Source organism: Agelaius phoeniceus, chromosome 1 (assembly GCF_051311805.1).
Source record: "Agelaius phoeniceus isolate bAgePho1 chromosome 1, bAgePho1.hap1, whole genome shotgun sequence".
Classification (NCBI taxonomy): Eukaryota; Metazoa; Chordata; class Aves; order Passeriformes; family Icteridae; genus Agelaius; species Agelaius phoeniceus.
Window position 1 is genome coordinate 138363027 of NC_135265.1, and position 26784 is coordinate 138389810.

The following is a 26784-nucleotide window of genomic DNA, read 5'->3' on the forward strand; positions in this document are numbered from 1 at the left end:
CACAGAATGTTAACTGGATCTGTTACGAGTGATATTTACCTCAAGGAGTAGACAAATGGTTTGAAATTATTAAAAACGGAATTAAAGAGATGGATGAAGAACAATGAAACACCTGTGAGGGTGGTGAGACACTGAATAGGTTGCCCAGAGAAGCTGCAGATGTCCCATCCATGGCAGTGCTCAAGGTGAGGCTGGAGTGGGCTCTGAGCAACCCTGTCTGTGGCAGAGGTGTTGGAACAAGATGATCCTCAGGGTCCCTTCCAACACAAACCATCCTATGACTCTATGAAAATCAGTGTAACCTTTTAAAATCCATGAATCTCAAATCAGTAAGCATTCAGTATCAAACCATTAGACTGCAAAAAAGGTAGCTTTTCAAAGGATACCATTAAACTGGACACTTCAGGTGGTTCTGAACAAGTTTTTCACTCAAAACTACTATGGAGTCTGGCTGGGCATGGAATAAGAGTTAAAAGTGATACACAAGAAGCAAGTACTGAGGATGGCTAGTTTTCAACCTGACAAATACTAAAAGTGCCCTATGGATTTATACTGAAACTGTTGTTTTATGTATCTTTTAATTTGAAGAAAGAGACACATAGTACACTGGCAGCATCTGTGGATAATAAAAAAATTCAAGATTATTTTCAGGGCAAATGAAAATTGTGAGGAGTAACAAAGTTAGAACAAAGAAAGATGAAGGTTTATGATTAACTCAAAATAATGAACTGTTCATGTACTCAAAAGTTTACTATGACTGATAGTCACAGGGAGATTAATGAGGTCTCTATTCAGTGCATTCTGATAAACAAAACCAAAGTATACCAACCATACATAAATACAGAAATACACCACCAGTCACAGTTGTTCAGAGTCAGCATGGCTTCATGAGGGGGAAGTCCTGCTTGATGAACCTGATTTCCATCTACAACAGGGTAACCCACCTAGGTGATCTAGGAAAGCCAGCAGATGTGATCTTTTGGGACTTCAGCAAAGCTTTTGGATACTGTCTCTCACAGAAGCCTTCTGGACAAAACGTCCAGCACACAGCTGGATAACTGAGTCACATGACAGGTAAGCAACTGGCTGATGGGTGGGGCACAAAGGGTTACAGTGAATGGGGCACATCAGACTGGTGACTGTCACAGTGAATGGGGCACATCAGACTGGTGACTGTCCCTTACAGTGAATGGGGCACATCAGACTGGTGACTGTCACCAGTGGGGTTCTGCAGGCCTCCATCCTTGGCCCTGTGCTCTTCAACACGGGACTGGAAGGAATACTGAGTAAGTTTGTGGATGACACTGAATTGGGAGGAGCTATCAACTCCCTTGGGGTCAGAAAGGCCCTACAGCGACCTCCACAAATTAAAGGGTTGGTGTGGTGGTTTGACAGGAAATGTGTTTTTTGGGATGCTGTGTTTGGCCAATGGATATTCAGACTTTAATATTGGCATTTAACCTGGCCATTGGGACATGGACACGCCTCTGAGAACACGGGGTTAAAAGCAGAGCTCTCCCCTGGGAGGGTCCTCTTGGGTTTCCGGCGGGAAGGAGTTCGGGTCTCTCCCCCGGCCCAGCTGCTGGCTGGGCAGGGGGAGGGGAAAGCCATGTGGCCGGGAGAGGTAGGCCTGAGCCCCGGGGTGGAAGGGTGGAAGAGAGAAAGAGAGAGAGAGACACCGGGAGCCATCGGGCAGCCCCCCCTGAGAGACAGAGAAAGAGAGAGAAAGAGAGAGCCGCTGCCTGAGACTGTAACCTTGAGACTGGATAAACATGGGCCTGTGCTGGCAGCACGGCTGGGACGGAGAAGAAGGGGGGGTTCAGCCGGCCGCTTGTAGGAGCTTTTAACCCCTTTTTGGAGAATGAGAACTTTACAGAACATTGACCTTTCCTAGAAGATAGAGTGGAAGATGAGGAAGGAAATGGGCCAGTGTGAGAGAGGTCTGGGCGAGTGAGAGATAGTAGAAGAATAGAGAAGAATCCTAGTGGGAAGAGATGATGGAGTGGCTTTTGCTGGACTCTTTTTGTATAGCCATGGACAGAACCATGTTCCTTGTGATACAGAGACTGCATTCTAGGGGGAGGCAATGGCCTCAGAACCAAGAGGGTTCAGTGTTGATGCCCCTCGGCCCCAGGGGGTGAAAAAATATGGGGGGGACAGGTGTCCCAAAAGAGAGATTGTGGGGACAGGTGTCCCAAAGGACAGACTGTGCCTTTTTTGGATCGGGACAGAGCATCCTTAAAAGACAACCCTAGAAGCAGTTCTGGTCCGTGTTCAGTGGTGAGAGCACTGGACATGAAAAGGAAGAAGTCACGACGGCAGATGTACTCCGGGCGGTGCCACGAGTGACACGGAAACACACGAGGCTTCAGCTGTGTTTCCAGGGGAAGCCCATGGCACAAGAAGGACTCCTCTCCTCTTGATGAACTGAGGATTGATTGTCTAAAAGATGCTGCTGGACCGAGAGTTGGTGATTTGAGGATCAAATGTATTGTGTTGAAATTTGGTGGGGGGAGGAGGAAATGCATTTGTGAGGTTTTCATTTTCCCTGTGTGTGTGTTTCATTTTATCTGTAGTTGTAGAGTAGTTAATAAAGTTCTGGTTCTTTTTTCCCTAAGTAGGAGCCTGCTTTGCTTATTCCTGGTCACATCTCACAGCAGAAACCAGGGAGAAGGTATCTTCATGGGGGCACTGGCATTGTGCCAGTGTTAAACCATGACAGTTGGGCAATCTCCAATTGTGTGAAGTTTAACAAGGGCAAGTGCTGCATTCTGCACCTGGGATGGGGCAGCCCTGGCTGTGTGTACAGACTGGGGAATGAGAAGGTCCAGAGCAGAGCTGTGGAAAGGGACCTGGGGGTCCTGGTCAATGGCAAGTTGAACATGGTTCAGCAGTGCTCTGGCAGCCAGGAGGGCCAACCCTGTCCTGGGGGCATGAGGCCCAGCATTGCCAGCCAGGCAAGGCAGGGGATTGTCCTGCTCTGCACTGCAGATAATATAAAAAATACTGCAGACTGATTTGCAGTATCTGGTTGCTGATTTCAGCCCTCTAGTTTTCTGGAGTACCTTTCCTGTCTTGCAACTTTTACTCTCTGTAGAGACTATTTGCACTGCAAAATTAACTGCATATAAACATATGTTTTTATAATTTTAATTGTATTATAAAGAAAATACAGAAACACTTAATTTATAAAACCCCTTTCTGCATAGGAATCCAAACTGCTACTGTAAATTACTGAGGCAGTACAGCAGAATCACAGAGGTAAAACTTATACAATGAATCTTCTATAAAAACAAACCTCAAACCATTTACATTACTGGAAAATGACCCAACATTTTAATCTTTCAGACTTTTCAAACATTATTGCAATATAATTGTGGAAAAACACGTCACTTCTTAGAAGGAAGTTAAGTATATCCAAACAGATTTGTATCTTCTTTAATTACAAAGATTGATTTTCCTTGTTCAGTTCCTCATTGCCAACATGGCATTTATGTCCCAAATAAGATTTCGTAACTGATCCATGATCTGCTTCAGCTGCTGATTCTTCTGTTTCAGTTTCTGTGGGAAGAGTTTATTAGAATTTTTTTGTGAACAGTTCAAATAGTGCACTCAAAAATTCAACAAAAGTTACAGTGCTATGAAATGCTATATAAATCTTTTTCTCAGTTGTCAGTGAGCACTATTAGTGGGATAATACATCCTCTTTAAAGCACATTCTAAAAATACAAGAAAGCCTCAAAAGTTAAGGACCATTGCTTAGAGGGGGAATGCTGTTTTGTTTCACAGCAGCCTTTTATCAAAACATCTGACACCTTCAAAACCTGGAGGCCTGTGGGGATCAGTCCTCACTTTGAAAAGTCTAAAAGAGAGCATCCTAAGCTGGAAGAAAAAATATGGGGAGCAGGTAAATTTATGGGAATATATGTTTTATAAATTTGGTTTCAAGAAAAATGAGGCATTAACAGTACAAGTTTAAACAAAGCACAGGGTATAGGTGAAACAATTCAAGCTTTTGCAGCCCTTCTGCTATGTAGGTCAACTGTAATGTTTTAAAAGTCCTGTCTTGAAAAAGGTTTTCCCAAGCATGCTGAATTTTTAAAAATTACATATTTGTTTTTGCAAACTACAGAAGCATTTGGAGGAATAGGAGAACAGAAAACTAGCTTTTATTTGGTTGCATAGCCAAAACTTAGAAATCATGTCTCTACAGAAGAAAGATCAGGGCATCAAGACATCACACAATTTCCCTAACCTTTCATGTTTCACAATAATACCCATATTTATTGTTTCATTTATTCCTTTTCCTGCTCAAATCAAAGCTGTTGAGAACTATGTTAGTTTGTTGCTAACAGTACCCAGTTTGTCCTTCATTTCATTTCATTTCATTTCATTTCATTTCATTTCATTTCATTCTGATTTGATAAGATGTCAGCCTTCCAACATTAGAGATCAAACTATTTATTCATTAGGGAAGTCCGGAGTTCCAAGTAAAGTAAAAGCCCAGGAAAGACTTGCTTCCATCAAAACAGAACAAAATCTTTCAGGTTTGATGTAACTTTGTTATTTGCACTACACAAAAGGCAATACATTAAAAGCATGACTCAAATCAGTAACACAACTGAAGTTACTGGAACAGAGAGAAAATGAAGCAATACTCTGAAAATTAGCCTCCTGAATTTTGATGCAGTCAACACAACAATATTTTTAAATTGCCAGCTGGTCAGCTGGGAGAGAAGTGCAGAGGAAAAAAGGAAGCCTATTCATTTCAGACCTGTAAAAAACAGTCTGCAGTAATATGGTAATTAGGCTTAGATTACATGGGGACCATAGTAAGGGAAATATCCCTAAATACAGACTTTGCAGGACACTGGAAGAGATAACACTCAGATCTAGATTCCACTAACATGGAATTCCTAACCAAGCATTTGACAGGCTGAAAAGTGTTTTAAAGAAAAATGTGTGCATTTATCTAATGCTTCTTTCTTTTCCATTTGCTGATCCAAGACTTCACAACATACAGCAGAGATTCATCTCCTTACTAAAGACAAGAGAGAAAGCTAAGCAGCATGTAATTACCACTGCACTGAAATGACAGAATTGCAAGGGTCTTCCTACCAAAGGTCATAAATGCAAAATCCTGATGCTTGAGAAAGCACAAGAGGGATGAGATAAACAAGCATGTTCATACCTGTGGCATTTTAAAACATAATTCTGTTTGCCATCCTCAACATCCAATCCTAGAGAAATCAGTGACTGTTACATCAAAACTACCAGTTCAATGCAAGCTGTAACTCCCTCATACTGAGGCCATGTCATTTCAAGGTATTTCAAAACCTGCATCAATGGAAATGAAGGCTGAACAGTTGGTGATGGTAACTGAAGTCACAGACAGAAGACAGAGCCATTGACCTCTGAGAAGTAGGCTGTTTTCTCTCTCCATCCATGTCTAATTGTACTGTTGAATACTGCTACTCGCATGAACTTTGTGTAAGTGATGCCCAAAAGACTCATTCTGTAATACTGTTTTCCTTTCTTGTGAAAGCATTATGACACTGTAAATTGTTTGATCTTTATTTGATGCTGCTAGACAGGGGAACATTTAGACAGGATTTCATTTGTTTTCAAAGCATCTGTAAGGACAAGAAGTATAAATTTGTTTATTTATCTGAAGATAATTTTAGATCCTCATCTTTAGTGAGGAGCTAATTTCTTAGCTCTTCTACTTATTCTGGAGCCAGAAAAAACATCTAAGATGAAGCACCATCCCTGGGTTGCTAGGCTGTTGAAAGAATAAAGAGAGGAGAAAAAAAATCTACTTCAGAGAGCACAGTCTCCTAATTGAAATGCATACAGTGATCTTTGTTACTGATCTTTGACAGGCAGTGGTCCACACCTCAAAGTACTACATAATTAATATGTTCTGCACCACTGGAGTGCTGGCCTCTGCTTAAGACTTTGCTGAGCCAGTAAGAACATCTCAACTCAAGCCTAACCTTGAAAAGATAGGTGAAATGGCCTTCTTGGGAAATGGGCAAAATCTTTAAGCAGCTTTTGCAGCAGTGACAAATTTTCATTTGAACAGATTGCTTGCAAGTTGTCTCCCACTCTTTCCTCCTTCTGTTGAAATGACTTAGTTGAACTCTAGACTGCTTCTCAGGATTAACAGTTGTATGAAACAAGAAAAAGTACTTCATCCTACATACATGCTACAGCTTCTGATTTTATCTGTTTTTAGATAGCACAGGGAAAATCTATGAGGCAGTTTATAATGAGTTTAAGAGACCTAAATTCAAGTTACATCTGTCAGGCCTGTTTCTCTTAGTTCTTCCCTGTCAGAAAAGTGATCTGACTGAAAACCTACCCTAGGGGGTCTTCTTTGGTGATATTAATTTTCAGTGGGGACCATTTGACTGACCTTGCAAGTATTATGGCCATCATGATGGGGCTGGCAAGGACTGCACCCTCCAGTAACCAACAAGACCTTAGCTGGCTTAGGTCGGGTAGGTCACTTATGAAAACATTTACTGAAGCACAAAACCCACATAAATGAAACGAGGTGGGAGAACCATAACAAAGATCCAGAAATTAGTTTTCTTTCAAGAAGAAAAGCTGCCATAAAGAACCTGCCATGTTTCATACAGATTTGGGTTCACTAGGACACAGTAATTTCAACTTTGACTGAAATACATTTTTTACCAAAAGTTATTTTTGCTTCACTGGCATTTCATTAGAAATCAGTGCTGTCTAGACCAATTCACAACTTACAACCAGAGATGTATCAGATCCTTCCTTTGCACAGTGTTCTTGACTCTCTCCTCATTTAAAGCTCATGTATCCTTCAAATTTTAGAACTAAAACATCCCTATGAGTCATTATGCTGCACACAATCCATTTGTTAGAAATCGCTTATTTGGGCAAAGGAAATAATGTAAACACCATGGTAAGATCATATTCCAAGTGGTGCATGTAAAAACATCAACAGTACTTGTCTAAGTTGTGCAGGCTCTTCTTCTGCTTAAGGAAAAAAACCAAAAAAAGATCTATTTCTATCTTGAAAATGTTGTATTGAAGACCATTCTCCTGAATGCTGTGCCAGCTGTGGTTTTTACCTGCTCTATTCAAGATCTACAACAGTACAGGCCAGAAGGACATCTCAGTGTCCATATTAATATTAACATTAAATATTAATAACCACAGTACTTTTACTTGCATAAATCTTAGCAAAATTTTTAAAAATTATGTTTACTTTGTTGATTAAGAGTCTACTATAGAGAACTTGGATCATATGCTCTCCCAGGAGTATAGAATCATGGAACTGTTTGGGTTGGAAGGGACCTTTAAAGGTCATCTAGTCCAACCCTGCAATCAGCAGGGACATCTTCAACTAAATCAGGTTGCTCACAGTCCAGTACAACCTGACTGTGAATGTTCCCAGGGATGGGGCATCTATCACCTCTCAGGACAAGTGTTTCATCACCCTCAGCCTAAAAAATGTCTCCCTTATATTTCATCAAAATTGGCCTTCTTTTAGTTCAAAGCCATTACCCCTTGTCCTATCACACCAGGCTCTGCTAAAAAGTGTGTTCCCATCTTTCTTATACGCCCCCTTTAGGTACTGAAAAGCTTCTGTAAGGTCTCCCTGGTGTCTTCTCTCCTTCAGACTGAACAGCCTCAACTCTCAGCCTTTCCTCATAGGAGAAGTGTTCCATGCCTCTGGTAATTTTTGTAGCCTTCCTCTGAGCTCACTCCAACAGTTCCCTGTCTTTCCTGTGCTGAGGAGCCCAGAGTGGACACAATACTCATGTTACTCCTTCTGACCATTGAACTGCTGTAGGAAGTGATTCTTGAAAGCCTTATGAAGGTGACAGTGGCCTCCGTGTTTCCAGGTAAGCCAAGCCCAAGAAATTCCTACAGAAACACGATGTTTGTAATAGGAAGGTGACATTTATATTGTTCTTTTTTTAAATGAATCCTTCATAATGAAATCTCTGAAGTATGAAGGTGGAAAAACCTGCTTTTTTCCTTTGGTAGTTAAGAGACTATTACAATGCTATATGCATATAGCATATGTTATATGCACATAGCTGGGAAAAAATGTGATGGAAAAAGTGCCCTCAACACTTTGCTCGAACTCTCTTAGAGCTGCCAAGTAGTGTCTTAACTTATGGCTGCTCAACTGATACCAAGGCTCATTTTGCATCATAATAAATGTAAATATCAATCTACTTATATTTTTTTTCCAAAGGAATAAAAAATATTCATCATTAATACAGTAACTGCTGTGCAACTAAACATTAACACACTCACTGTCCAGTATCTACAGCTTTTCCTGATGTCATCCACAGGCATGACTGTTCTACATTTAGCAGAAATGAGAGACTGAATTTTCTGCCTTGCACCTCACCTGACAGCTGAAAGGAAAACTGCTCCTTCTGCATGTGTAACCCTGTGTTCCTGAAACAAACAGAAACACCAGTGACAGCCTGTGCTCTGCTGCAAGCTCAATACTTTTCACCTATTGACCCAGACAGGATTGTATTTATGCACTGATCTGTTGTTCTGAGAGGAATAAGCACCTTCATTCAAATAGATGGATGTTTGCTTCATACCAATTATTTATCATTTGACAATGAGGTCTGAGGTCTTATTTACTGAGTACCATCTAAGCTCTGTAGCTTGTAATGGAATTATTCATTCCCCAAGGTGCTTCTCCACCACACTTCTCAGTGTTACATCCCCATTCTTTATATGAAAATCCCACAGATCTATGATCCTCAGCTACAGATGGCAAACTCAGTCACATGAACACTACAGATAAAACTGCAGTGCTGCCAACTTTGTCCAAAGATATTTAAGATTCATGTTCATCTCTAAATTTTGTATTTTAACAGCTTCCCACATATTCAAAGCTACCATGAGCCATAAGGGGAAGAATGAACAACTACCACAGATAATTTGTGGCAGAGAAAAAAAAAATCAGCTCCCAAGAGCTGCCTTAGTTAGTTACTCACTACACACAATAAATCCTTCCTTCTCATTCCCAAATTCCCTGCTTACTCCATAGTCTAATGCCAGTCAGGCAAGTCACAAACCAGGATTTTTATAATCTTATTTACTACAATACTGATTCAATTTAAATATTGCCTAGTCTGCCACAAAAGCAGAATAGCACAAAGAACTCTTCCAGAATAGAAAGTGGGAAGGGGGGAAGAGGAACCAAATGTGGTAATGCAATAAAGGTTGTATAATATACATCTGCAAGAGGATAAAAGGGGACGTTGGGATTTTACAGGCAGCTTTATGCTCACCTTTTCCTAACTTTTTTCAACTTTGTAAGTGTGATATGGTTTTGATATGGATGCAATGTGAAAAAAATTGTGTGCAACATTTTATACAAAAGTGAAAAGGAAATAATTTATGATCTGGAATAAAAATACATCTGAATGCTGAGAAAGCTGGTTTATGACATAACAAGACCACCCTACTTAATTTTCTCTTGGAGAGGGGGGATATGCTCCTGATGAAAAAGGAAACATTTCAGCTCATTTCCAAGAAAGACAAGGAGGGAGATCCAGAAAACTACAGGCCACTCAGCTTAACTCAACTCCAGAAAGACTGTGCAGCAAATCCTTCAGAAAGTCATATCCAGACACATATGGTAAGGTGACTGGGAACAGCCACACTGGATTTCCTACAGATGCCTTGTGCCTGACCAACATGACAGCCTTCTACAGAGAAATGACTGGCTGTATGGCACGGAGGGAGCAGGAGATTTTCTTCACTTCCATAAAGTAAAATCATTCATTAGTCAGGTTTTGACACAGCCTCTCATTGCCTTTGAGCAAATTGGAGAGATGTGATTTGGACAGGTGAATTACTGGGCTGATGGAAAACTGGCTGGACTATGGGATTCTAAATGCTGGGATCATCAGTATTAAGATCAAGTGCTAGTTGGTCACCCTTGAAGCTTCTCAGATTGATACTAAGGTGAATATTCTTAATATCCTCATTAATGATCAATCACACTTAATGACCTAATCACCATATCAAAGTTATCAAATTGGTGGACAATGCCAAACTGGGGAAAATGGAAAATATACTCAGTGGTGGGATATTGGAGCCAGAGGAACCTCAACAGGTGGGAAAGGCAGGCCAACACCTATCTCAGAAACTTCAATTAAAGCAACATCCTACATCTGCACACAGAATAAACTCATACAACAGCACAGGCAGAGGGCTGACTGAATAGAAATGAAATTTGCAGAAAAGGATCTGAGGTCCTTTTAGATACTTTCTAATGAGTTTAACAGGAGTCATCAGCAGATCTTTTTTTGCAACAAGAAAGACAAACTGCCCTCTGCCCTGTATTAGTAAGAGTGTACCTCTCAGGTCAGGTGAGTACCTCTCATACTCTCCTCTGTTTGGCTCTGGAGAATGACTGACCAATTTAGGGATCAACACAAAGCTCTATCATACTGGATAATGCCCAGTGGAGGGCTACCACAACGATTAAAGCTGTGTTTGTTCAATCTCAAGCAGAGAAGGCCAGAGGGAAGGATCTCAGTGACATCTTCAGCCATCTAATGAAGCTCACAGAAAAGAGAAAGCTGGACTCTTCTTGAGTATACACAGCAAAAGGATGAGGGGCAGTGAATATACAAGTTATGACAAAAAAAATTCCAACGTAACATTAGGAAAATTTTCACAGTAAAAGGTAACCATTAAGAAGGGCCCAGAAAAGACAGAATTTCGATCCTTACAAGTATTTGAAATGCTGGAGCATGGACATGAGTTGGAGCAGCTGGATCTAACTTTGCTGGTTGACCCTGTCTTGGGCTGGGGGCTGAACCAGATAATCTCCAGACCTCCCACTGGGCCTAAATTCCTCTGATTCTACCATTGCAGAGAGTCAGTTTGGTACTCAAAAATTCATGGAATTGTCTCCAGTGCAGATTAAGCTGCCCAGAAGGTGTCCAAGTAACTAATTCTTCCCCTCTCCCCAAAGCGTTCTTTCGTGCACACTCATATTTTGGGTGAAAAAGGACTGCACATATCAAACCAATTAAAATACATTCAAATACTGAAAAAGGTAGTTTAAAAGGAATTTAGGTTTTCTGCAAAGGAATTTAAAAGGAATTTTAGGTTTTAGTCCTAAACAGCATCAGCTGCAAGGCACAATGTTTGTGCTACCAAAAAAAAGCCCAGAGCTAAACTTGTTACTTGAGTCTGTCACGTAGATTGTCTTTTTCTCTCTTAGCAAGATCACTGTTAAACACTTAACAAACATCAGTTAAGAACAGCAAGTAAAATTGTTTTCTAAGGGCTACCTGGAATGTCCAAATGCTATTTTGCTTTGTTTTCACCCAAATGTACCTACACTACTCATTATGTGATGGTTTTCCTAAGTGCTTCATTGAAACCAGACCTACAGCATGAATGAAACCTAAGCTGAACTTGCTCCATTTCTAAAAGTGAGCAGTAAAGAAAACCATTGATAGGGCAGCAAAACAGATTAAATAATTCTCAATTTTTGATTTGGTATTTCTGTTTCAAGTCCTGTCAAATACACTACAAGACCACAGACTGAAGGTGAGCCTGACATCTTGAAGATAATACTGATGATTCTATACTTTAAAGATAAAAAACTTAATAGACAGAACATTAAACACTTGAAAAACATGAGCAGAAGAGAGGAAATCTTGGTAATATCTTCCACTTGCTGCAAATAGATTCATTTCAATGAAAACTGGATCAAGACGTACTAAAAGACCAATTCAAGTGCTAAATTGATTCTGGAACAGTAATTTATTCTGAAAAATTCAACCACCTCAACAATTTATGAGCTCATAAAACATATACAGATAAAAAGAATAAGCTACATTTTTGGGAACTGCAGGAGAGAATTGTTTAAGACAAGAGATAGAGGTAGCTAGGGCTCAAGAAATGGTTTGTTTTATAATAATGGTAGAAGCTTCTTATTGTGGTCAAAACTCCCTTGTGCTATAAAGCTTAATAGGCTTTATTTAAACCTACAGTTGCTAATTATTACTGGATTGCTAGGACAGAAATTCATTGCCTTGTAAACTAATCTATATTTTAAATTAACAGACAAGTACTTACACAGCCAGGGTCAGCACATTAGACTTTCTGACCTCAAAGGTAACTCCAAAATAGCAGAATAACTAAGTAAAAAAGGTGTCACAATAAACCAATATGAAAAACTCCTGCAGTTTTTAGGAACTCTGTTACATCAACAGGTTCTCCTGCTCCATGAACGGGATGGTGAGCACAGGAAGCACCGGATGCTCCCCCCCTCCTCCTCCTCCTGAGGATGCTCCCTTCCCAGACACCTGCAGTAGCAAAGGAAAGCTGCTGTTTTTCAAGTCAATGGTTCATGGAATGAGGACATTTTGATGTGAGAATATATGATCCACAAGGTTTATAAGAGCTACTACTAGTTTTGGCAGTGCTCCACACAGGGGCAGTGAGTGTCTTTGACACACATCCAGAGCCACTAAAGAAATCACACTGGCTGGGCTATCATGGCAAGAAGGGCAAAATTTAGAGATACAAGGCAGGTGTAAGAACTAACTCAAATATCACAATAGTGTCAAAGTCTTGGGTTATTGCAACAATGATTTTTTTAATACCAATAACATGTAAGACTGAAAAAATAATGCCTATCAAAGCAAAAAGGATTAGGTGAGAACAGAACAAGGAGCAGAAGGAAGATTTGGTTAAAAATATGAAAAGCTTATTTAACTACCATGTTGGTTTCCCTGTCACAGTATTCTCATCAACATTTTGTATTACTGAAATTTTCCTAAAATTAATTAATCAAATTGAGTTGGAGGAGGACATTACACATTAGAGAGGCCTGAAGAGCTGTCAGATGTGCCAGCTAAGACCAAGAGCAAGCCCTCCTTGAACCCAGCAGCCAGTGTTAGAAATTAGGCCAATTATCTGATTCTACTGCTTTTTCTTTGGAAAAAAAAAAAAAAAGAATTTATATATTTCTAGTCATAAAAGCATTACCTAGTCTGTAATGTATTAAAATTTGAACTTTGAAAATGGTAGTAAATGTGCTTATAGAACTGGAGGGAGACAAAAGAAAAAAATCAGTGAACTTTCAAAAAACAAGAAGTTTAACTTTCTTTTCCTGCAGTTACTAAGTATTTGTCCACAAGAATTCTAGAGAAAGTTCAACTACCTTGTGAAGATTTCCTGTGGAAAATCTGGAAATTAGGTCTAGGCATTTAAGTATACAGGATTTCACCCTATATTTACATAAAGATTTCAATGTCTTCTTAATTACCAGTTTGCTACCAATGGTCCTGCAACACCATCAACCTTTTTAAGGTTCAGAACTCTTCATAAAAATTTATGAAATTATTTTCACAAGGTCACACCAAGGAGGTTTAAAACCATATTAGCATACAAGTACAACAACAAGGGCAAAACCATGTCACAGAACTATTAAAACCACAGCAAATATGGACAGTTAAGCTTATTAACACTTAAAGATTGCAAATAAATGTGCATTAATTCATAGTACAACGTTACATACAATATAATATATTCAACCCTGCTACATCAGCAGTGAAGAGAAAGATTACAACAGGAGAGCTGACAACTGCATTTCTCTAAATTCACACAGTCCTCATTTTTCCCTGTACAATACACATGCATTTTTCTAAATAAATGGGTTATGAAAAATTCAATACATGTATGATTGTGAAAGACAAATTAAAACATTGGAAATATTTTAAAAGCTGAAAATCCATCAATTATTCATTCCATAAATAAACATTTTATCCATTTATTTCTTTTGTTCAGTTATTTTTGTAGATTATAACTCCTTCTTACTGAGCATTTGCAGATATTACAGCTATAGAAATATGTATTTAATCCTATCTTTCTATTTTACAGATTGAAGAAACAATGTTCAAAATTGTGGTCTGGTAAAACTATGTGTTTTTAATCTCTGTATTACATTATCTTTTACTACAGCATAATTATTTTTAGATTTGAATCCCTCTACACTAATTGTACCCAGTTGCACAATGCCACTCAAACTGAAAATTTAACATTTTAACTCATTTAACATTTATAATTCATAGTGCATTTTTTTCTGAATGTGCCAATATTCAGTAAATGTTCCTCTTTACAAAAGGAACAGTCTACCTCAAACTGTCAAAATCCAGAAGGTAGCCCTGAAAATTCTTTACCAATTCACATAATTGTAAAAATATTTACATCTGGTGTTCAGTATCAATTATTTTTACACCTAAGGTAAGTTTTGAAGATAAATTAGTGCAATGGGCACCTTAGTTCAGTTTGTACTGTCAATATCTAGTGGGTAGCACATAAACACAACACACTGTATTCATAAAAATAAATGTTGGTTTTAAAAGAGACACAAGTTAGAATTGTCAGGAAGCCCAATTGTTAGGAAACTCTACTGCCAGAGGTACAGCTAAAAAATAGTTGTTTAACTAAAAGGTCAATACTGAAATATTCATAAATAAAAACCGTTTATTTCCAGTTTTGATGGCAGTCATCACACATTCTGTATTTAGTACAGCAATCTAGAAATTTAGGCTTTGTAATGTGAAAATGACATTTCTCAGTTTATGCAAATTAATTTCAACTTTGTTACCTTATTAACTTCCATGATTTCCCTTCTCTCTTCACTAGCAAAACGAAGCTGACTTGCAGCACCACGATCATCATGCTTGGAGCCATCTTCTTCAACATATGGAATAAGTTGCTGTGAAGACAAGAAACATCAGCTTTAGTTAAAAAAAAAAAAAAAGAAAAAAGAAAAAAAAAGGAAAATAAAAAAAGAAAAAACTCAAATACTCAAATCCAGGAGATACATATGGTACTACCATTTTCTCCACAGGTTCTAACTACCCAAGGGAAAGCGGAGACAAGCCTGCTTGCCACCTCAAACCTCAAGGCCTTGCAATGACCTCAGTTGGTTCTCCAGGCAAACAATGTGCTTCCAAAAGACAGAATCTCACACATTAACAAGCCCAGTCCAAAGAAAGTTTGTAATTGCAGGCAGAAGTCAGTCTTTCCATTTTCAGATACTCGTCATAGATAATCCTTGTAGTTGAGTTCTGCAGATTGAGGTTTTAAAATTTACTATTCCACACTAAGAAATAAAACCACAAAGTTCTCATTATCATAAGTCATTTTAGTGATATACTGAAGATAAATATGACTGGCTTTACATAGCTACTTGGCTAATACTCTAGTTATGATTTGCTGTTTTAATGAGCCTCTGTTTGGCTGCTCTTAAGACCAGGCCACAGTTACCTAAAATGAGTTTTTCTCACCATGGTCTCCTCAGACACACAGAATCACAGTTTGGTTTAGGCTGGAGAGGACCATATTGCACTGTCTTTTTTGTAAAGCTTGGACAAAGCCAAAATTCCTTGATGTAAAATTTGTAAATGAATATTACTATATGTTTCCTTCCTAAAAAAATAGATCGAAAAGAAACATACTAGATACAAAACAAACACTTGTTTCTGTGTCAGAACACTCCCAAGCTACTAACCATTTCTTTAAGGATAATACCTCCACAAAGTCCATACTCTGACATTGTTTTTTCTGTCCTGTACTATGCAAAAGTGCATCCATGTTCACAAACATATTACAGACAAATGGAAGACTGATATTGATAAAAGTGACATTAGTTTAAAAGCCTGGGAGCAAGTTGCTCATCAAGTGCATACAAACTTCTTACTTAGGTTGGGGTGCAATATTACAGTGTTCACTGCCTCCAGCTTCTGATGGAAAACTTACTTTGATTTATACCACTAAAAATATAATTTCCTTCTATACAAAAATTTTTGCAGCCATTCTTATTAAGCTTAGCAAAATGGACAAAAGCTACCACACTAAACAATGCCGTGAAAAAGTGGCAAATATTCACCACTTACTACATTTGCAGACCATAAAGAAGAAATAGTAGGGCTGCTATATGCTTTTAGAAAAAACTCTCTGATGGAAAAATAAAGCAGCACTCAAAGAAGAACATTTCTTTAAAGCCTCCCTATCTTTCAGAAAAGATGATAGATAAAAAAAACTAAACAAAAAACAAACCTACCAAGAAAAGCTGAACTATACCTAATACACAGAAAAAGCAGGAAATTTAATCTTTGTAGGCAGATCTCCTTCACAATTATCTCATGCCTTGCTATGTTGGTTAACAAAAAGTTAATACTTATTACACATCAGTACACATTACCAAAAATTATGAAAACATTTGTATCGATAAAAATGGAATAAGTAATACTAGTAGGTATAGACTTCTCTTGACTGTGCAAAAAAATAGATTTGTTAATATTCTGTAAAGACATGGTTAGAGTATCAGCCACTAAATAATACAATTGAGACTATTGTTGAACAATTGGAAGAAGAATTTAAGAAAACTGATCCAGGAGGAATGGTGTGTCACTGTCATTCACTCTAACCAATAAAAACATGAGGAGGCAGGAATCTACTAAGTTCAGAGAAGAAAAGACTAAGAAGATTAAAAAAAAAAACAACAACTATCAATAAAAAACTCTGCTGCGACTAAGTTATCAGTGAAACCTTGCACTAAAAAAAGCCTGAAGTGACTACTTATTTTCTCTATGCAGATTCTTTTCCATCCTGATAATGGAAAAAAAAATGTGAAAAGTTATAGAAAAAAACCAACCAAATGCCACATTATTCCACTGTTATAAGGGAAAATAAGACACATTAAAAGCTTTTAAAGAAGTTCAACACACTGTGAAAACAGGTCTTATTTTCTTAAATGGAAAAATTAACTTATTCCCCTACTTGCTGTCAGGTTTACAGATAAATTTTTCTGAAACCCTTGTCAAAAGTCAGCAACTGTAAACTGAAATAGCAGTCTAGAATGGACTGTACAGAATGGACTTCTTCATTTCTTTACTCCTATTCAGTTAAGAGACTCACACTTCAAATATAATGCCTGTATGATTAAAATTCAATGGACAATCAGAAGTCCATTAATAAAGTTGCCTCAGAATCCAGAGGTCAGTAATTAAAGAATTTCAAAGTTATGGTTAATATAGAGCAGGAACAACTCAAATTGTAACAAAACCCAGAGTTTATGAGTACTACTAGAAATTAGAAACAACTTATGAGGAAGATGGCATTTAAGATTTAACGAATGACCGCAGTGTTATTAAGAAAAGCTTTAGCAAATCCTCCTTCCTGGAAGTTTTATGTTGTAACTTTTCTATCACCACTGCACATTTAAATTTGGTTCACACTGCCCAGCAGGTTAGGAATGGCTGAGTGAGGGAACTATGGAGGCACAGATTATTGGCTAGAGAAAGTAAATAATACTTATTATTCAAGAGCCAGGCTGACAGGTGCGAGCTTGAAGCAGGCTTTTTCCCACTTCTTGTAAAAATTTGCCCTGATCCTCTTTTTTTTTTACCTAGGGGAAACAAATTAGGTGAAGATACCAAGAAGCCAGAGGAAAAAAAGGTTGAAATTTTAAATTAAGTTTGCTTTCACAGAATCAATGAGGCTGGAAAAGACCTCTGAGACCAAGTCCAACTTATGACAGTACACCGTGTCAACTAGACACTAAGTTTCACAATCTTTCAACAAGCTCTAATTAATAAACAGAATTCAGTCCACTGAATAATTCCAGTAACATTAAAACTTGTTATGAGTTTCCTGCAACTGAGGAAAATGGATCATTTGCTATCCAGACTGGTTATTCTGATTTACAATTTATACATAAATAAAGATACTTACTTCTATGGGAACAGGATCGAGCCCAGCACAGTTTTCATTGCATTTGTCATAGACTAATCTCAGTTTTCTGAAGAGTATTGATAGCTGACGGAGATGTTCCTGCAGCTTTGCCAGTCTGTCTTGATATGTTGCAGTATGATAAGTAACACCATTTGGTAACTTAGAGAACCAAAACATTAAAAATATTAAAGTTTCTGTCACATGAAATGAATAAAGATATCAGACAGGTTTTTGTATATTTTAGAATAAGACAATCACACTTTTCTTATAGCAATCACTGAAATTTTTATTTTCTTTACTAGGAAAATTACATATTTTATGTGCTCAATCACTGCTGTCAAACACCCTCATGTATTCTACACTTTTTGTCATCATCAATCCCTCTGACTTTTCAGTGAGTGTCTTCACAATGCTTAAATATGACACTGTAGTGACTAGGGTTGAGATTTTGTGTCTCAACCGCAGCCGATTCAATTCAGTGACACAAGAGTTATGAAAATACAGAAGGAGTGGGAATGATTATTTATCTTGTACTCTTCACAGAGAAAACACAACAGAAATTTGTATGTTTTCTCAGTAAGTAGACATAAATAAGGATTATGTTGTTTTTCCTAACAAAAAAAAGTTTTAGGTGAAAAATATTACAGAAAAAGATCAATGAAAATTCCTCTAAATTTACTCCCCATATGTTAACATAAGCAGAGAAACATAACTGACATATGAACAGACTTCATTGTACATAAAAGCAAACATAGTTACTAAGCATATTGAGAGGTTTTTTTATTGGGAGGGCAATGACAATTCAGCATTTCTGAATTTCACTTAGTGTACAGGACTAAACAAATATATTAAAAGTAGCACTCACTTCTTCAACCAATTCTCCTTTTCAGAGCAGTTTGACCGAGTTTTCTAAACGTTCTAAGGTGTCTCTTCAGTCTATATATACTGACAGCTGGTGATAAAAACACGGAAGCCGAGTGTATAAATAGTTGTTTCTCACCTGCATGTTCCTCAGTAACTGGAAGATTTCCATGGTTCGAAAGACAATGTCCTGCACGGTCTCCTGGCCGATGCGGCAGAGCGAAGCCGTGTTCACCTCCCTGGCAGCCTGAACCTGGGTCCCGGAGAAAGCGCCCGGCGGCATCCCTGCCCCGGCCAGGGGGGGGGTCGACATCTCCCGGCCTTGACCCGTCACACCAGGGCAAGCTGCACAAAGAGGTGATGATGGAACGATCAAATGCTTCTTTGACTCTATCCCAGCAAACTTCTGTAGGGTGGCAATCCCACTCCCTTTCCCCATACGCTGTTCTGTGCAACAGCTGAGGCTGGCTCAGGGCAGCACCCCTTGGACGCGGCTCCCTGAGGCATCGCAGCTTTGCCGGGCGGTGGAACTAGGGGTGTCCCTCACGCACCTCCCTCCCCTCAGAGCGGTCACTGAGCTCGCTCCTGCTCCGATCCGTCCCAAGGGGAACACGACAGAGGTTTTTGCCCAGCTCCAGCAGGCAGAACTGCAGCCCTGGGCTCCGGTACCCGCCCGACCACCCCTCCCTCCGCTGACCCACCGATTCCCGGGGCGAAGCGGTGCCCCGGTCCCGCAGCGTTCCCCGGCCCCGCTGCGCGCTGCAGCCGCTCCAGACGCGTCGGTCCCGCCGCACTCGGGCCGTGCCCCGGATCTGTCGGCGGAAGCGCTTCCCAGCGCCCGGCGCCGTCACAGCCGGAGGGCGGCAGCGGCAGGCGGGGCCGGGCCGGCTTGGGACCGCCCCTGTACCGCTGCTCTCCGTCGAATATCTCGCTCGGGAGCCGGGGCGTTTTTGCGGGCAGGTCAGCCAGCATGCGGGCTCTTGAGGTTGAAAAGTTTGGTCAGAATCCCCAGGCAGATTCACACATTCCTACCACCCCTCTGTCAGATCATAGAACAGTTTGGGTTGGAAGTGACTTAATGATCAATTAATTCCAGCCCCCCTGCCAGGGGCAGGGGCGCCTTCCACCGGACCGGGTTGCTCTGAGCTCCGTCCGCCCTGGCCTTGAACGCTGACGGGAGCGGGGCAGCCCCAGCTTCTCGGGCAACTTGCTCAGAGTACCGCCACCCTCGCAGCTAAGGATTCCTTCCTAACATCTAAACCTACTGGTTTTCGGTCTGAAGTCATTCACCCTTTCTTATCACTGAAGTTCAGGATGAAGAGCCCCTCTCCACCTTCCCTGCAGGCCCTTTCACATACTGGAAGGCTGCTATGAGGTTTCCTCTCCTCCAGGCTGAACAGCCCCTGCTCTCTCAGCCTGTCTTTGTAGGAGAGATGCTCCAGTCCCAGTCACACTGATGAATGGCTGAATATCTGTTTTGTGGGATGAGTATGTATTGCCAGTCTGCACTGTATTGTGCTAATTTTATAGCTTTATGGGGGTACTGCTATTCCTTCCTGCATAGATACATTATTGCTAATACAGAAAAGCTTCACCACTTGGCCTTCCTGTGTCACAGTGTTTGCATGGATATAAACCAGCTCTGAGTGCTTGTACCACACTAGTACCATTGAGGCATTTTTGAAGCACAGACAAGGCCTCCTATGTGAGGGAGAGGGAGCACCCTCAAAAAGAAGCCAGGCAGGTTCTGTTAGGCCTGACAGGAATGAGCTGTTTCTAGAATAGCTAATGCTAACTCTCTGCCTAACAAAACCAATTCTTCATATGCAAAAACCAATCAGTAATTACCCAAGTTCCTCTGTCTTTTCCAACTGACATCATATCTAGGACTCTGTATTTGAGTGATTGTGGCAGTAAGTATCTAAATATGCAGAAGAGGGCATTTATGTACCTGCAACTTCTAATGAATTCTTAGCACAGTAAAGGTAGTTGTGCTGTATTAAAACTGATCTTACAAATGATTTTTTGTGTGAAATGTTTTACATTTGTAATGCTGTAAAAATAAATCAGAAGTTTGATGCATGGTACACAGCGAAGAAAGAAGAAAGCAGTCAATGAACATTCAGGAACAGAGCCATATAAACTTGCTGTCAGAGGCATTTTGCTTCATAAAACATTTTTTACTTCAGAAATAGACTACTGAGGAGAAAGAGCACCCCCTTTCCTAAACTGGAGCTTTTTGCTGCCTGACTGAGTTCTCCCTAGTACTCTGCCTTACTCAAGCTGCAATATAAATAACTATATTTTAGCAAAGATCTTAGCATAAAGGATACAAATGGTTTCTTAAGCAGAGAGGAAAAATGGTTTATAGAACTAAGAGGAGGATATTTTCAGAAAGCAAAAGAACATCCCATGGTGTCTAGCTAGACAATGCTTGGGAAGAGCAGCCTCTGGAGAACTTCAAAGGGCTTGTTTGAAGTCTTGCTTCTCATTTCACTGTACACTAAGAAAATGATACAAGAACTGTTCAAGTGTTGAGCACAAAGGATATGGTTTTCATCTTCTGATTGCGTGCCCAAGAGCTCTGCTCACAATGCTTAACCTGCTGCCTCAAATCCGATGGCATAAGAGTGATGGGATGAGGGAATGAGGGATTCTGACCACCTACTGCTCAGGGCTGCTGGCAGACTCCATACAGAGTGGTATCCTGCAGTATAGGACTGCCATGTACAGTACAGCTGAAGTACAGAGCCAAGTCTGCACATGGACAGTGCTGGAGAATGTTCCTGGGAGGCCTAATATTCTTCATTGCCACTCTCTGGAACTGTCTGAGTCTGGGATTTCATTCCCAGACAAAGGAATCTTCTTTTAGATAAGAATGTTTTTCTGGTCGAAAGAGATAAAGATGAATTTGCTTTTAAAAGCAATCTATTAAAGCAACCACTCTCTGTGTTCAGTTTGGGCCAAGTGCTTTCATCTGGAACATGTCCAAATCAGAGATCATTTAAATCCATTTCAGTTTCTGTGGCATCAGTTCAAACCAGTGTCTTAGGATTCTGCTGCCTTTGTTGTTGGGTTGTAGAGAAGCTACCAAAAAACCTAACAAAGAGCCTATGTCTGCATGTAATACTTTAGTCCAATCAACTTTAACCCAAATTTGAAATTAGGGCCCTTTAAAGAGTAACTACTTCAGTGATTATAATTTTCACCATAATAATGGCTTTTGAAATTTTTTGTATTTTACAATATACCCTGAGCAACTCCAAAGATGGTTTTGCTGTGCTCTATTAGGAGAGTAAAAATCCTCAGAAGTGAGGGAAAAGGATAATTGTTGCTTTTGTTCAAATAATTTTCTCCAAATCGGTTGATAGCACTTGCAAGATGATGTGAATCATTCTGTTTAAAAATAAACAGAACTGCTGAAATTCCTGGATTATCATCTCTTTTCCTCTAAGAAAGAAGGGTTTACTCCCTCACAAGTCTCCTCACACTATTCCTTAAGCAGTAGTGCTTTGTTACTGCTCTGAGGGTGACAGATGGGCTATGGGGAAATGTGTTAACCACAGAAGGACTTTCATTCTCCACCCTGTCCCATTCAGTGTTTATGTGTTCATTCAAGGAGAAATAATGGGACTTTGTGGAACCTTTGCCAACAATAAACAGGCATGGCACAGTTTTACTGTTACCAAGCTGTGGTAGATAACAATATGGCACATAACTTTTTTTTAGTATGTGGCCAACACTTAAGGTAGGTGGAGTTTAATTCAGCAGAGATCATATTTATAGACCAGAGGAAACAATTAATGGCTGTGATTAGATGAGGAGTTCTGGGTGCTTGAGGAGTTTTTTTGTGTGACAGGGGGTGTTTTGCAATGGCTTTTTCCACATCCAGGCAGGTATTTTCATGAACTATGAAAGCATCCATTTAGAGAGAAGCAGGGCCATCTGTGGTAGTGCTATAGAAGATGGGATAAATTAGACAGGCTCAGAGCCCAAAGCATCAGAGCAGAGAATGATGCTCCATGCCCTTACTCAGTAGGGGGTGAACACAGCTGTTTTCTGGACCAAGGGCAAGCTGGAGTTGAGCAATGAAGAGCTCTCTGCCTTTACAGGATTCTCTTGCACAGCCCTTGGTGCTGTAGGTGATAGAAGGACAGCAAGGAGAGTGAGATGGAAGGGGCTCAGGCTTGCTGCTTGCCTCTTGCTTCTGCCATCTGTGTATCCATAAGCAAATGTGTCTATAGTTTGTGTGTGTTAATGGACAGTCTGCTGGGCCACTGAGAAGCAGAGTCATGCTGACTGGCTTTCATAGAGGTAGTAACCAACTTCAGTGGTTTGCCACAGCCCAACTTCTCAATGTTCATAGAGTGGTCAGAAAAAATGATCAGGAAACCACTGCTTTCAAAATGGCTTTACATGGTGGGGTGGCTGCCAGGTGCCCACCACACCACTCCACCATCACACTCCCTCATTCTCCCCTCTCCCTCCTCAGCAGTACAGGGGGAGAAAACAGGAAGAAAACCTCATGGGCTGAGGTCTGCATGTGGATGCACATCCTCCCACAGACTGGTCTGAATGGGCTGCAGTGGCTTAGACACTGTTGGGCTCTCATTGACTCCATAAGCCAGGGTCAGTGTGGGTTACTATATTTACTATATGGGTTTACTACTTCCCATAGGATAAAAATAAGCAAAAAATAAAAATTAACAAAATATGGGGAAGTCAGATGCAGTGTGACAGTCCAGCCTTCATGTGGGCTGTTTAAAATGTGATGTGGCTTTTGGTTCTCACTCTGCAGTGGGTCCTACACACCATTTCTTGATCTTGACAGGCATGTTGTAACATCAGTTCTTGACTTCTCTGAAGTTTTCTTCTTGACATTCAGCTCAGGAATGTTGCCCTTGGCCCATTTCATATTCCTTTAAACACCAAAGAACTAGTTGTGCAGTCAGTTGTTTCTGGCATGAAGATTGTTATCCTTCCCCATGTTTTATGTGATGGGCTGTTATGCCCGGCAGCTGGTACTCTCCCTGTAACTGTGACAGAAGAAAAAGGAGCAGCAGGACTTATTCCAGGGTATCACAGTGCAGAAACATCATCCTGATAATTTTTCTGCTTTTGCAGTTGTTCATTTGCTTGTCTCCAAAGAGACATGTGGAAGTCTCAGCATAATCTTGACATTGTGTCTTCAGACCCAAACACAGAAGCAGATGTATCATGTCTCCTTTGGTCTCTCACTACCCAGCACCTCTCCTGCATCCTTCAATTGTATTGGTACTCCAAGTGCTGACACTGAAAATTTTACTAAGTACTAAGTTTCTCTCCTTGCCTCAAAATAGCTGTGGGCAACCTGTGCCTTTTTGTACTGGGCTTTCAGACATTTCCCCCCCCCCCCCCAGTCCTATTTTTCCTGAGCAATTGGTCTCATATGGGACTAGCTGTTTGGAAGAAGAGGCATTCCAAATCGAAGTTTATATGAACTCTATGTCTTCATCAGCTAAATGTGCATTTGTGATGCCTGTGGATAAATTTTCAGTATGCTTGTTTGATGACTTCTCTTGGGGCTTGCAGAAAAATGGCTTGGAAATTGAACATTTGCAAAGAAGCAGATCCTGGCAAAAGAAAGCATTACAATGAGATGTAAAATATGTGCACCGTAATTTATACAGGCAACTAGCTTCTGGAAAACTTGACCTCTGGCCAGTAGAGGACAGAAACATATCCAAAGAGACCACTGAAGCAGTGACTGGTACCCAGTGGGATAGAGATGGAGGGACTAATTATATTTTCACAGCTGTTACACCAGTGCTGGAAGTATGTTGATGACAAATGACTTTGTGGTGGACTTCACAGTAGTTAATACAGGAGAAAAGCTAGTCTGCCCTATCGTTTGACTGCTTATGTGCTATTAGCATTATAATCAGGAGTGCAAGGGTGCTTTTTCCCTTCAGGCATCAAAGCCAGTATGCAGTTTCCCATTGTTGCTCCACAGCTGGAGGCATAGTTCTCATTAAGGTGTTGACAGATGATATTCCTGTGACTCACCACATAGTAGGACAGACAGAGAGGTCCTGTGCTTGTTTTGTTCCTAAAACATGTTCTAGTGTGTGAGGGGATCCTTGCTGTGCTCTGTGGTACATGGATTTTGTCTTGGACCCTAAAAGGTTCAGCAGCCCAGAGTTTCTCTCTTCATCTGCCTCAATTGATGTTTTATTTCTCTCTCTGACTGTAAACCCCTAGCAGTAGGTGAAAACTTTCTCTGTGACTTTTCAGAAACAAACCCACCTCACCCACTGTCATTTGGGGGAGCATTGAGCACCCATCAGTGGATTGCAAAGAACATTTGTATTCTTGAAGTATAATAAGGCTCATTTTTGTTTCTTGTATCTGTGGTACAAGATGTTTGCTTTCACCTTAACTTCCTTCTTATGAGCAAAATTGTGATTTATTCAGTGTCAATCAAGCTAGATTCTTTAGCCTCGTTTCTTATTCACAGGTTCCACAACCCTTTCTGCATATGAATTAGATATTGAATGTAAACATGGATGGCATGTAAAATAGGTTCTAACAAAATCAGCCATTCTGGTGCTACAAATCTGGTCCTGGGAATTTTCACATCCTGGTCAGTAGCTCACCTGCATGTGTGACCATCTGTAGACTCATTCTGTGTCCTTCACTCCCTCATTGGACATTCATGCACACAATATATTCACCCCAAGATACATTTTGCTCTTCTTGTTTTCTTCTTAGTAGATTTAGAATGATTTAAACAAATACAGACATACCTTATGTGATCGTGTCAGATGCATTATGGTAGCAGCAGAAGACTTCAGGTAAGAGTATAACCTCATTCTGCTGTGTGAGTACAGAAGAAAACAGTCCTTGTCCTTGATGGCTTATGATTCAGAGATTGTATATTTCACAGTAAAGAAGTAGATAGATAAAAAAGGGACCTAATAGCTCCTGGATAAGGAGGTTGGAGTGTCCTAATTTACCATGAAAGGCATCAACGGTATAGATGGCAATGCAGAAAAAATTATAAGGGCATGAAAGATGTATAGTGCAGGTCATGTCCACAAAAGCCATCATCACTCGATGCAAGTCAAATGCCACTTGTGTCTTCCCAGTGATATAAGACTATGTGAAATAGAGAATGGAATAATAGACAGGGAAAAAGCATAGCTGGAGGCAGATGTTTGAACACAAATCATCCTTCTAGGCTGATGCATTATTGCGGGGTTCCTGGACCGACTCACTGACATTATTTATGCAAAACTTCTGGCCACATTCCCTCTGTGCAATATTACAAGCAATATATTACAGAATGGAGGATGTCCTCTATTTCCCCAGAGTTTTCCATCCTGTTCCTATATAACCTTACAGATGTATATCACAATTACCAGAAGCAGTATATTTCTCATTATAACCTGAATCTATACACAACATCTGGACATTTTTACTGACCACATTCCCATCTAGTGCAGACTTGGATGATGGCAAAACTCATCATCTTGCTGGATCTGTACTGATTGCACATTAGCTTTTAGACTCTTTTTCTTAAACATCATGTATCCTAATTTCATTACTGCATGTTGGAAACTTTTTGCAGCTTGTAGTATGGTATGTAGTGAAGCAGATGTTCAATAGACTCTGTATGACTGCAACTGTACTAATAAATTAAATCCTCATCAGGCTGTTCTCTGGGTGCAAGGCCAGTTGGCATTGAACAGTCTACATGAATAATATTTGACTCCATTAAACTTTGGAAAAGTGTAGCAACACACACACACTGCCTGCTGGAAAGGATTGCTGTCTCCAGGTACCTCCCAGATGGTTGGTGTAGAGTGCTACTGACCACAGTAGTCTAGTTTTCTTTTTGCAATGCAGTCTTTCCAGTGTGTACACCATAAAAAATGCATTTTTTAATTTGCTTTAAAGACCAGTAACTTTGAAATGCAAAATGAGATGGAGGAAAAGCAAGCTACTAAAGAAGAAACTTCACAATCTTGTAATCCATGACATTTTTAAGAGGATAATGGAGTTTGGTAAACTTGTTTGTTTTTTTAATTGTTATAGGGGCTTTTTTAATACGAAATGTGGCATGAGCAAGTGCTTTCTCCATGAACT

At 40.0% G+C, this 26784-nt stretch overlaps 1 protein-coding gene across 2 annotated transcripts; it reads right to left on the reverse strand.

Annotated features, from left to right (window-relative positions):
- Window positions 1-726: 726 nt before the first annotated feature.
- Window positions 727-19515, reverse strand: MED30 (mediator complex subunit 30). 2 transcript variants are annotated; one of them, XM_054637439.2, is made up of 5 exons: window positions 19359-19515; window positions 18797-19002; window positions 17797-17955; window positions 14663-14773; window positions 727-3561 (listed from the first exon to the last, which is right to left on the reverse strand). In XM_054637439.2, exons 2-5 carry the CDS (start codon window positions 18968-18970, stop codon window positions 3466-3468), a joined length of 540 nt encoding a protein of 179 aa, XP_054493414.2. In that variant the 5' UTR covers window positions 18971-19002; window positions 19359-19515; the 3' UTR covers window positions 727-3465. The 2 variants fall into 2 exon arrangements, with proteins under 2 accessions (XP_054493414.2, XP_077044550.1); XM_077188435.1 differs by lacking the exon at window positions 727-3561 and adding an exon at window positions 8389-8457.
- Between the last annotated feature and the right edge of the window lie 7269 nt (window positions 19516-26784).